The sequence below is a fragment of the Mauremys mutica genome, chromosome 2 (genome assembly GCF_020497125.1).
Source record: "Mauremys mutica isolate MM-2020 ecotype Southern chromosome 2, ASM2049712v1, whole genome shotgun sequence".
Lineage (NCBI taxonomy): Eukaryota > Metazoa > Chordata > Testudines > Geoemydidae > Mauremys > Mauremys mutica.
In genome coordinates this window covers 249,728,816-249,741,281 of record NC_059073.1, presented here as the reverse complement: position 1 = coordinate 249,741,281, position 12,466 = coordinate 249,728,816, and the positions used below count along the sequence as shown (strand labels likewise).

General features: G+C 37.2%; 1 protein-coding gene across 2 annotated transcripts in view; it reads left to right on the top strand.

Moving 5' to 3' along the window:
- VPS50 (VPS50 subunit of EARP/GARPII complex) overlaps positions 1 to 12,466 on the top strand; it is a 160,002-nt gene that overhangs the window by 57,743 nt on the left and 89,793 nt on the right. For both annotated transcript variants that reach the window (XM_045005923.1, XM_045005924.1), the window contains exons 13-15: positions 2,178 to 2,313; positions 10,560 to 10,657; positions 12,079 to 12,173. In XM_045005923.1, the coding sequence (XP_044861858.1) occupies positions 2,178 to 2,313; positions 10,560 to 10,657; positions 12,079 to 12,173 (329 nt within the window). The remainder of the gene's footprint in view (positions 1 to 2,177; positions 2,314 to 10,559; positions 10,658 to 12,078; positions 12,174 to 12,466) is intronic.

Sequence of the window (12,466 nt, the reverse complement as noted above, 5' to 3'; positions counted from 1 at the left end):
TATAATACTACAAAATTTTGCTCGTAGTTTTGGCAATGTATATAGTGTCTATGATGTGTTAGTGAGTAATATCAGCAGGAGTCTTTTTCTGTTATCTTAAATACAGTGGCATCTTTTCTTGTTTTAAAGAGGACTGGTGCTAAAAGTTAGTATTTTATGGCAGTATGGTTGTTGAAGATTGTAATCACAGATGCCCAACTTATTTACACTGTGCAATTATGTTGACTTGATATGAAATCTGCCCAGAATTAAAATGAGTAATAAAAAAGCTGAAAAAGACTTAATGATTAATGTGAGGTCTCAAGATACTTTCACCAGGGACATATATTAACTCTAAAGAATGAGCCTCATGAGTATTTAATCACTGGCAGAGTGTAAGTGAATATGAATGGCCTGAGCAGTGTGTTACAACCGGGAATATTACTCAAGTGAGAGAGACAAGTGAACATGACTGAGCAGAAAATAAGTGTGCTTCCATTTCAGATTATAATTCTTTCTGATAAAGTTGAGAAAAGGAAAAGGCTTAAGTAACCTCCACATATTTGTATAGCTCTCCAGTTCAGTATTTGCTATCAAACCACACTTAATTTTCAAACGATTACCCACTTTTTCTTCAAACTTCTTTTGACCACTAAGGATTCTCAGTGTTAAGAAACCACAAATAATCAGTAGATAATCAAAAGATGCGAATCTCTTGGAGTGAAACTGGTGTGCTAAAGTTTTAGCCCTATGTATGTAGTATTTGGTCATTTGGATAGGATTCCATTATTTTGTGTGTTTTAAAACAGAATGGCCAAGGCCTTGACGTATTGATTTTTACATGAGTGGGTACCTCATACGTTCGAAGCCTTGTACAGGCATTGAACAAATTTAACTGAGAATTAAAAGTTAATTCGTAGGTATTGTGGGAGGCTAATAAAAGAATATAGTGGCAACATAGGCTTTGCAAAGTAATTCTAGTGTTTGACCTTGCAGAAGTCTACTTTGGGTAAAGAAATAGCAGAAATGTATGAACTACTCACCACAACTCGATTCACCTAATTTAAGTGTTAATTTCAGGCCTAGCTGGGAACATTAAAACATGAACGTCATAAAGCAACAGTACTCTAAAATGCAGACTCAATCGGACACATTCTTTCAGATTTTCATCAGCTCTAAGGCTTTGGCTCTTGACAGCAAATGAATCAGAATGATGAGTTTAGCATATATATATTGCACGATCTCTGTGCTCTCGTTACTTGCCCTTACCAAATAGGTGCTGAATTTGAGGAGACGAATGTATTTGGTTTCTTGCTGCATTACCCCAGTTTAGAAATAGGTATTGTGTTCAATTAAAGCCTTTTTATGAGGTTGATAGTCTGCTCTCTAATGAAATCTTAAAACACAAATGGCAGTCTTCGAGGGGGTTTTGCTTAGCCTTCAATCTGGACAGTTTGGGCCCAAACCAAGTTGGCCTCTAGGTGCTACTGCACATATTTGAAATAATTTAATTACTGAAGTGTCCAGAGCCTTTAACTGAGATAGGGGCCCCATTGTGCATTGTTGCACTGTGCAAATGCAGAGAGACAAAACCTGCTTTGAGGAGCTTACACTCTAAATAGACAAGGCAGGAAAAGGGTGAGAGAGGAAACAGAGGCACAGAGAGAAAGTAATTTGTCCAGTAAAGTCACCCAGTGGACCAGTGGCAGAGCCAGGGGTAGAGTCTAGATCTCCAAACTTTGTCCTGTACCCTGTCCAATAGACCACACTGCCTCCCTTTTTATTCTGACTGTGCTAGAGATACAATTAGGATAAATACATGTGAAATAAATGTTTGACCTTGGTCCAGTTTCTAGTGAACAGTGGTCCAAATATCAAAATGAGCATCTCAACAAATTAGTCCTTGTAGAGAGCCAATCATTGAGTGGACATTCACAGATTGATGTATTCCCCTCCAAAACGGGGATGACTGTGTAAACTTTTAATGATGCAGTTTGTATTGTATCTGTTCCGCAACCAATATAAGACCTAAAGCAACTCTGTCAAACACTTTTATTTGAAACTAAAACTCGTAAATATTAAGCACTTCACAGTCCCATGCTGGGTAACAAATGGAAGAACAGTTTCTTATTTTGTTTGTTCGGAAAACTGAGCCAAACTGTTAGTTTTCTCACAGGCCTAACTTTTCTTTTCTGTAGCATATTACATCAGACAGCTACATTCCATGTCTTGCTGACCTCTGCAAAGCACTCTGGGAAGTCATGCTTAGTTATTATCGAACGATGGAATGGCATGAGAAACATGACCGAGATGAGGGAACTGTTTCATCTTCTGGTAAGAGATGACTTTTGAACTAATTATCTTTTTGTATTTCGTTGTTTGAAAACAAGCTTTAAATGTTGAAGTTATTAGTTTCTACCCGGGTACTTCTGTGGCCCTGACCTGCTAGTATCTTAAACGTTGTTTGCTTTGCTTATCTCAAATATGTGGTTACTATTGTTTACATATGTGTAATGAGACAGACACACACACGAAGAGAAACAGTAAATTGGAGAGTATAAGTAATCAGATTCTTTATTAAACTATTCTTTAAAATATCCAGACTTCAACTAGAGTGGATCACTTCTTAACATCAGTCTTTTCCTTTAACATTGTCTACTTGCATTTGGAGTCCTTATTAATCCATACTTCCTTGAGTATAGAAGGAAGTATAGAAAAAACAAATACTGCTGAATACTTGAGTGTTAAGCCATTTAAAGTTTTATTGGAAAATTATTCGAAGCAGCAATAAGGGCAGCAACTGTACCTTAGGTGAGAAACAGGCAAGGTATCAATTTCATGTTTCAGATTTCTTGGAACTATGTCAAAATGTGTACAACAAATTTTAAGTTTAGTGAATTGGGCTACTGAGATGTTTATTGGGGGGAATAGCTTTAAAATTGAGGAATATGATTCTCTGTTAAATTATTTTTTTGGAATGTTTTGGAAGTGGTTCTCTTTACTACAGCCTTTGTCATCTTTGCTTAGTCTGATCTTTGCACTTCTATGCCAACTTACACACCTGGAACTGCTACCCTAAGGCCTGCAATACTCCTTCACTTTACTTCCAGGAAATCCAAAACCTCTGCCTTAAAACCCACCTGTTCCATGGCACATTATGACTACAGTATCATCTAGTCTTGAGTAGTTTGTGTTTGTGTGTGTTTGTCCTAGTACATTCCTTTAGCATTCCAAGCACTTGAACCTGTGTTTGTCTGGCACAGCCCTCTTATACACACATTTGGCAGTACATAACTTGAATTGATGAGACTATCTAAAGACAAACATTCCTCTAAGCCAAAATACTTGGATATGGCAGTAGACATAAAGTGAAATCCTGGTGCTATTGAAGTCAATGGCAAAAGTTCCATTGACTTTAACTGGAGAGGATTTCACCGATAGTCATTATATCTGCAGACCAGTGAAACAACAGTTTCTCTCTCTGACGGGCATTTCTGGCAATGCTATTGCAGATATTTCTCCTTCTCTGATATAAAAAGCATGATTTGTGTAAAACAGGTAAAATATATTGTCATCCTTTAGATTGAACTGTGAAGAAATAATAAAAATGGAGGAATGAGAAACAGGAGAAAATGGACTAATCTTACCACTCTCGCTATCATTTGAAATCCACTCCTGCTTATAAACATATAGTTTAAAGTCAGACTTACCCAGGGGATTAGGTATTAAAATTAATTACATTTGCAATCGTTGAGGTTGCCTCCCTACTTCAAAGTTTTAAAGCATAATAAAAGTATTTTTTCGTCTAAGGGCCTTTAATATATTGCATAGAGTATTTTTAAAATTAACGTGGGCTAATTTATTAAAAGTATTATTGCAAATTAGTGTTTTCTCAGTATGACTAAATTAAAATTCAGATGTTTCTTTTGATGTGCACCTTAGGGGGAAAGAGTCTTTATTAATCCCCTTTTCTGTTCCATTTTACATTATCAGTAATACTTTTAAATATTTAAAACTTCTTCAACATATTCAGCTTTTAAGTTATGTTTTGGAGTGGATTCTATTGTGAACATTTTGCTGTCTTTTCTGCATATATAATGATTCAGATATCATAAAATAAGTGTATGCCACAGCACTGTTGTAATAGACCATTTCTTTATAATCCTTATATCATTTGTATAGTACACCATTCCCATTAGTATGGATATTTTTGGTGCTGCTTAAAACTTTGAATTAAGCAGTGTTATATACTGCAAAACCCATTTTAAAAGAACCGTTAGGGGTTCTCAGGACAATTTTTTTTGGTGGCCTCACAGTTCGGCCACCGACTCTTGTTGGTGGCCGCTCTCAGACTGTTTCCTAAAATACTTAATTAGCTTTAGGAAAAACAAATAAATATGCACATATACACATCCAAATAATTGTAATTTATTTATTGCTAGCTAGTATGTCTGTTGTGAAAAGTGATATTTACAAACACCACATTTTACAGCAGACTTACTCAGCCTGGGGATAAATTAAGCCCAGGATGGAGGGTCGGGGGAGGCAGTGGGGAGCTGGAACCTGAAGCCCCATTGCCTGAGCCTGAAGCCCTGCAGCTAGGGCTCAGGCAATGGGGATTGCTCCAGGGATTGCTGGGGCCTGCCACTGCACAAATACTGCAGAGTATTTGTGCAGTGGCAGGCCCCAGCAATCCCTGGAGCCCACACCGGGAGCCCAAAGCCCCATGGTCGGAGCCTGCTGCCCTGCCACCCTAGGGCTGAAGCCCAAAGCCTGAGCCCCACCACCCCTGGGAAGGTGGGGAACTCATCGGCTGCTTGCTCCTCCAGCGTTGTGCCCCAGGTGTCTCCAGAGGATGGAAGGGCCCAACCCCTGCTGGCCACCCCAGCAACCAACAGCAAGCCTCTGGTGGCCGCATACGGCCAGGGTGGCTGCATTTGAGAAACACTGCGTCAGACTACATAAAGAGTTATTCTATTCAGTCACATGTCATTTTAAATTCACTGTTTGAGTGTTTCTATATTTATGGCACTAGTACTACTCTAGATCTTATGTTGCACAAATAGTAAGTTGCTGGTGCCCTTGGCACTTAGTCTAGCTATTCTGTACAGTGTGGCATAAGAATTAAAAGTGAACCATGTTTAAATAAGAATAGTGAATCAGGTTTAAAAAAAAATTCACGTAGCAAGAGAATTGATAAGTCTAACATTATTTGAAAGAAAATAAATTTCATGGTAATGGAACAGTGGGTATTAATTCTGCATCAGACAGCCTGGTTCCCTAGTTTTATTTAATGGCTATATTTAATGGCTATGATACATTCTTTACCTAAAGTATAAAGGTCAAGAACTAGGATTCTCAGACTGGGGGTCAGGACCCCTCAGGGGGTCACGAGGTTATTACATGGGGAGTCACGAGCTGTCAGCCTCCACCCCAGACCCTGCTTTGTATTCAGCATTTATAATGGTGTTAGATATATTAAAAAGTGTTTTTAATTTATAAGGCGGGTCGCACTCAGAGGCTAGGTAACTATGTGAAAGAGGTCACCAGTACAAAAGTTTGAGAATCACTGGTCAAGAACATACAGTGTGTAGAGCAGGAGGACACAGCAGAGGGAGCTGTAGGATAGTTTACTATAGTATGTACATTATAGTATTCCAAATAGTGAAACCCAATAGACTGAAGCTGTTGAATGAGCATTATAACTTTGTGTAGCTGGATCTCATCAGTTTGAGGCATGAACCTAAGGCTGTCTCTAGATTCTTTCCTTATTGTGCTTTTTTTACTTACAGTAGTGTTCACAAAGTACTTCCAATAGATCCAGTGTCTCTTGCTCATGGTACACAACTCCAAGAGTACGAGTGAGAAGCAGTGGATTCAGAAGACATTAATTGCATAGTTCTTTCCATTTCAGTAGACTGCAGCTTGTCCAAAGGATTCTTACAATGATAGTAGACATAATGTACTTCATCATGGCTCATGTATATTTAGGCTTGTAATTATTTTAATGCCTGTAATGGGCATTACAAATGAATTGTGCTTACATAACTTTTTAAAATATAAATGTGAATAATCATTTTTTCTATTTGTGAAGAATTAAAGGTATCTGAATAATCAGTCAATTTCCTATGTGTTTTCACTGTGTAAATTAGTCCATTTTTGAGGTACTGTAGTAAGAGTCAACAAATATTTTTACTCCAGGGCATGTGTTTGATTTTTTTTTCACCTTTATATAAACTGGGTCTTTTGAAAGTTTAACGCTTTAAAAAAAAAAAAAAAGGCTTCTATTTATTCTTATTGCCTATTTTCCCTTAATACTTTACCTGGGGATCTTGCTGTAAGGTGGTAGTTGCTGGGAATAACATTTTTAGAAACACTGTGGACATCTCAGTTATTAGTAAAAACAATGGGGAGTCCTTGTGGCACCTTAGAGATTAACAAATTTACTCCTCGTTGTTTTTGCTGATACAGACTAACGCGGATACCACTCTGAAATCAGTTACTAGTGTTTGTACAACTATAAAAAATGTATTTGCTAAAGTCATTAATATCAAGGCAGCAGTGATTCTGTTTAGCTTCCTCTGTCCCCCACAAGAACTCACTCTTGGAAGGAAGTGAAACCCCCACTTGCTTTTGTGATTAATATGTGGAATTCTACTGTGATCATGTAGAAGGAAGGAGAGAAGTCCTTACCCAGGTAACCCCATTGAGCTCAGTGGAATTGCAAGTAAAAATAACTGAGTGTAGGTTGCAAGATCAGCTCCTAAGGCAAGAAAATAATTTTTTTCTGGTTCACAGTGTTAGTTTGCCTTTAGAGAAATTTTTTTTTAGGACCAGTTTAAAAAAAAACAAACCTTAAAAATAGGATTAACTAATGAAGATAGACAGATGGCTAACTCTAGATACAAACACATACATCCTAAAACATATTTTTATGGTATGTTAATATTTTAGTATTTCACATAAAATGGGAAATAAAGCAATCAGATTTCATTGTTGAATACTGTCATATAACCGAGCAGTAAATATAATGAAAATTTTCTATTTTATTACAATAGAACTATTATTCCTGAGTGATCACATCTGATAAATTGGCGAAATGTAATATTTGAAAGCTCATACATGATTAACATTATATATAGTTTGTTAAATCTAAGTCAAAATAAATTTAGTGAATTAAATTTATAACCACTGCAGCCTACAATGGCATTCTGAGGCACTCTAATCATTGCTACTTTTTTTTGTAATTTCACTTTTGCTTATAAATTCATGTTAAATCATAAATTTGACAAACTTAGGTATTTTTATCCCAGAAAAGTGACGCTTGATCATCATGTAAAAATATGCTTTTACACTGCTGTGCACTCCACATTTAATTGGCCTGATTGATTTTGTCTGTGATATTTAATAGTCCATACTATTTTCAAAAACACATTTAAAGTCGACTCACAAATATGCAAGGGAGGGGGAATAGGCTTGTGTGCTTTTTTAGCTGCTTCATGATTTACAAAGATAACCTGAAAGTAATCCTGTGTGATTACTTTTCTAAGGTTTTGTTGGAGGATTCTTTAGAGGTCTTGGATGTTTACTGTGAATTTTCCCAGCATGTAATTGAAAGAGTAGGGATTGTGGAATCTTAACTAAGAAATTTTTTCTTTCTATTGTTTATAGGTCATTTCAGTTAAATAGGTGTTAAAACCCAGGTTTTAGATGGCATGTTTTAGACCGCAGTCCCTCCAGGGCAGAGATTCTCTGTTTGTACAGTGTCCAACACAATTTATTGCTGTTATTTCTATCATGGTAGTACATAAAGGTCTCAGTCAGGGATCTGGGCCCCATTTGTGCTAGCCGTTATACAAATATATAAAGTCCCAATCCTGGATTGGCTTTTCAGCATTATCATCAGATAAATACTTACATTATACAATAATTTTAAAATGACACAAAACTCTTTAACCCAAAACAATCAGAACTTTTTGTATGGTATATGAGGCTGGCTATATAAGACAGAGCTTGCAATGCCAAATGCCTAGTAAACATTTGGTGAACTGCTATAAAGTTGCTTTCAAATTTAGGAGCTGAATTAGATGTTGACTACAAATAGTTTTGTTCCTTCTGAGGTAATCTCTTAAAACTTCCACAGACACAAGAGCGATTAAGAAAGGAAGGCTCCAATCCTGAAAAGGTTTGCACATCTGTTTCACGTTATGTACTGTTATGAGAAGTTAATCACATTAATAGGCCTTTACAGCATCTGGACCTATGCATCACATCTGTAAAGAGAAAAGAACTAACAAAATTACAGGAGAGGAAAGAGTTTAAAAGACAACTTCCAAAATTCATTCTCGAACTTTGGTTATTAGAAAAAAGCTTTTGTTATCTAGCAAAGGTGGAGGAAGTTTCAGAGAATGAATCTAGGTGAAAATGGTTTGAGGCATGCCTGTCTAGCAAGGAAGCAACAAAAAAAACTCTTTTTTTATTCCCATGATTGAAGCAAAACTTTACTAAGTTACTAAGTTTACCAAGTAGAAATTTTTGTGGGAAACTGGAGACCTTGTATACCTAAATCAGATATCTAGAAGAATAGATCTCCAGGTGCCTGTGATTTTTATCTTCACCTGAAATCATGCACAATTACATATTTTGCCATCTATTCCATATTCCATAAAAACAAAATGCCTTTGTATTCCTTTTAGAAGTTTTTTATTTAACACTTAGCACAAAAGGAAGTGATTTCAAATTCATATAGCTGCATGTGAGAAATAGCTCCCCATAATACTGGGTAAAAGACCAAAACCCATCCAGCCTGATGGGGCTCAAAATAAGAGCCTCAGAAACTTATTAATAAAAGTGTATAGCTGTGGCCCTCTGTGTGTACTAGACATCTGTTCGGTATCAGTCCACCCACCCATCCGTTCCCCTCATGTTTGGCAACAGAGATGACCAACATTTTAGCCTAAGCCAGGCATTGTTGGCCTAGTGTTGTAAGTAAGTCAAAGACAAGTTGACCTGTAACTCAGGCTTGATTTGCCTCTTCAGAATTATGCCACAGCAGAGTAAGTCACAGTAACTTCTAAAGAACATGTAGTGACTGCAATATTTATTTACATTACACTGATGATCCAGAGAAAAAGATACATCTGTTTGGTGTGTAGTTAGCCGGGTGGTTCATTCTTCATATTTATACCTTGGCTGAATCTTGCATGGTAAATCACTTAGCTCAAGCAGGTACATTTGTCACTCAGAATTGCTGCCTTCATGAGAACAATATGAATCTTTTGGACATGGGTATTAAACTTTAGTTTAGATATCTACAGAGTAAGGAGATTGTTTTATCATGACATTTCATAGGACATTTCTTTCCATTAAGAGAAAATTGCAGAATGGTTATTGGGGGGGGGGGGAGAGGGGAAGGGTAAAATTAATGTATTTTGGCGTAAATGTCTTTCTTATTTTAATACAAATAACTAGGGGCCATATCCTGAGTGCCTTCCTTGCACAAATAATGCCATTAATTTAAGCAGACAAATTTGAATGTTGGTGCTAAGATATAGTAGCATTTTCAACTGATGTGATCTATCCTTGTTGGCTGGCCAGTAAACTGTGTTCCCTCCTGGCAGATTAGATCTAGCCTCAGAGATACTTCTCCCGCCCCCTCCCCCTTCGCCCTCCCCACTTCTGGCTGGACTACAGCAGTTTGTATCTACCTGCTCACGAAACAGTGAACTTTCAGTAAAGTCCAAGTAGTATGAAATGCATCAGCCCATCTCCTGAGGAAAACAGGCTAGCTTGAATACATTAGACCTGTCCTATTGGCTCTCCATAGATACCATATCCAAGGCCCTAGGCCTTATCTTCAAATCACTCAATGGCTTGGGCCCATGATACCCAAAAGATTGCCTTAAAGTTCCTGGAGAAGGATTGTGGTAAAATGGGTCTGGTAATGAGTGCTGTACAAGAATCTGAATTAAATAGATGGGATTTGAATGAGAAAAATATCTTGGTCTTGATGCACTGGGATTACAAGATTATTTCATGTGTAGATGTACTGTGGAAAAATGCATGGAGAGAAGAATGGGAGAAAGAAGCCAAGCATACAGTACTGCTGGCATTGCTCAGTGGAGCAAAGATTGCATGGTCTTTCTCCAGACATTCAGCCAGTGTATACTGCTGGACACACGTTGGAAACTTTATTTCTACAATTTTTCAACTAATGGTGTTTCTTTACAAAGCTAGACTACATTAGGGAATATTTCCTAGTAGAGAGTGGCTGATATTTAGATTAGACAATCTATATCCCCCCTCCATTTGAAAGATGAATGTCAGTTACCTTTTTATCTTAGTTGGTTTTATGGAATGGGATATTGTGTTTTCTTAGCCAGACATAACTTTATCTGTCTGCTTTTTTTAAAGGTTTTATTGCTGTCCCTTTAAAAGTTCAGACTTTTCAACTACAGAGAAACAAAGTTAGCCATTATCTATTCTCAACCCTGTAGGCATCTTGGAGGCCGTAGGTTCATTAAGTCTAAAAGTTAGGTTTCAAGATAGTATGGGTATTTCCAATAATCTTCCAATTTCAGTTTCAGATGGCAACAATGTGATTGGAGCTGAGGAGACCAATTTTGACCGTAGCTATGTACAAAAGAAATTAGAACACGGACTTTCACGAATATGGCAGGTTTGTTTTGGATTGTCTAAACATACTCTTTTCCAAATACAAAGTATAAATCTTATATGGTGATCTTTGTTAGAAATCAAACTACTGTAGATAAGTAGAAATTAAAATAATGTAAGAAATTATAAGGTGAAAAGGATGGCTTGGTCTCTGGACACAGCCAGTTCTTGGGTTAGAATGCTAACAGGAGCACCAATAGTGGTGCTAATTTTTGTGATAGGGAGACTATTATGAAATAGCCAAGACCAACTCATTTCTTGTCTGCAGTCTCGCATCCATAGCTCTGGCCAGATGAAAGGAAGGAAATGCACGCACACATGAACAACTCACATAACATAAATGAGTTTTGATAGTTTGTTTTAAAGTAACAACAGACAGAACATCCAAACTGGACTAAAAGACCACGTTAGGCATCAGCAGAACAAGTTCAAGTATTTCAGCAAATACTGCCAAGTCTCAGGGTTTAAATCAGGGGATTATGTTTTCTACCGGCTGTGCTGAAGTCTGGTGGTATGAATTCAGGATAATATATATATGTTTTAACTCTGAAGTTTTGCATTTAATTTAAACCAAGACTTTTGACATTTAAGCACATACTGTGTGTGTGTGTGTGTAGCTATATACAGTTTTTGGAAGCATGTATTTGAACAGATTAATAGAACTTTTTCACGAGTCCCCATCATTACATTGAAAACACGTATCATAAAATGGTATGACTTGTGTTAAGAGTAATAATCTTTAGAGCATCAATAACAAGGTGAGAGATTCTTTTTTTTAAGGTACTTAAAGCTGTTCATATACAGCTGAGTGTAGTACATTTGCATCTCTTCCCTTCCTGGTATCAGCTGGAAGAGGAACTACTGAAATACAGGGCTGTGTCATTCTGTCAGTAAGGTTTAGGGAGAACCAGAAATCTTGTGAGCCTGTCTGTTTTCATGATAGTTCTAACCTGATTACTAGCCCAAAGGTTTTTAATAAACACCCAAAATTTTGTATGCCAAAGCTCTGAACCTTGTGTGATTTGCGTAGAGTGGCAATAATCCAAAGCATTCTTTAAACCACTATCAACAACAATCTTGGCATCTCATGTTTTGGATTAACACTGCATTACTGAAAGTTGCAAGAAACTATTTTTGACTACTGAACTAATGATATGATGTGAAAGCCAAAGAAAGATCACATATGTACTAATGAAAATGGTCAGTTCAACAAACCTTGTTTCTCTAGAGGACTGCCCTAAGCTGCTGTTCAGAGTGGTCAGACATCTGAACAAATCAACAAAACGTGCTAGTGAACCATGCATTCAACTCACTGCCATTCATTTTGAACTCCAGAGTAGTCATTGCTACTATATAAAAACTCGTAATATGCACACAAATTTAGTAAGGATTCAATACTAACTTTGAAATGTTTGTGTTTTATAGGATGTGCAGCTGAAAGTGAAAACGTATCTGTTGGGGACAGACATGTCTAACTTCAAATATGATGACTTTATCTTCGTACTAGATATCATTAGCAGGTATATTGATGGGGCAAATAATGCCATTTGCTCCATCTGCATGATGGGCCTGAATTAGCATAAGATAACATGATAAATTAACATAATAGGGACTACATCCTGGCCCCAATTTCCATCCACTTCACACTGTTCTGGTGATGCAAAGAGTAGGAGTGATGCCTTAATATGGCACTAAGGGACTCCCTGCATGCAAGGTAATTCATGACAAGGGTCAAGTTGTTCTAAGCCAGCTGCTCTTCCGGGCCACCCTGCAGACATAGTGGGTGTTGGAAAGGGAGCTGTAGTACTCTGAT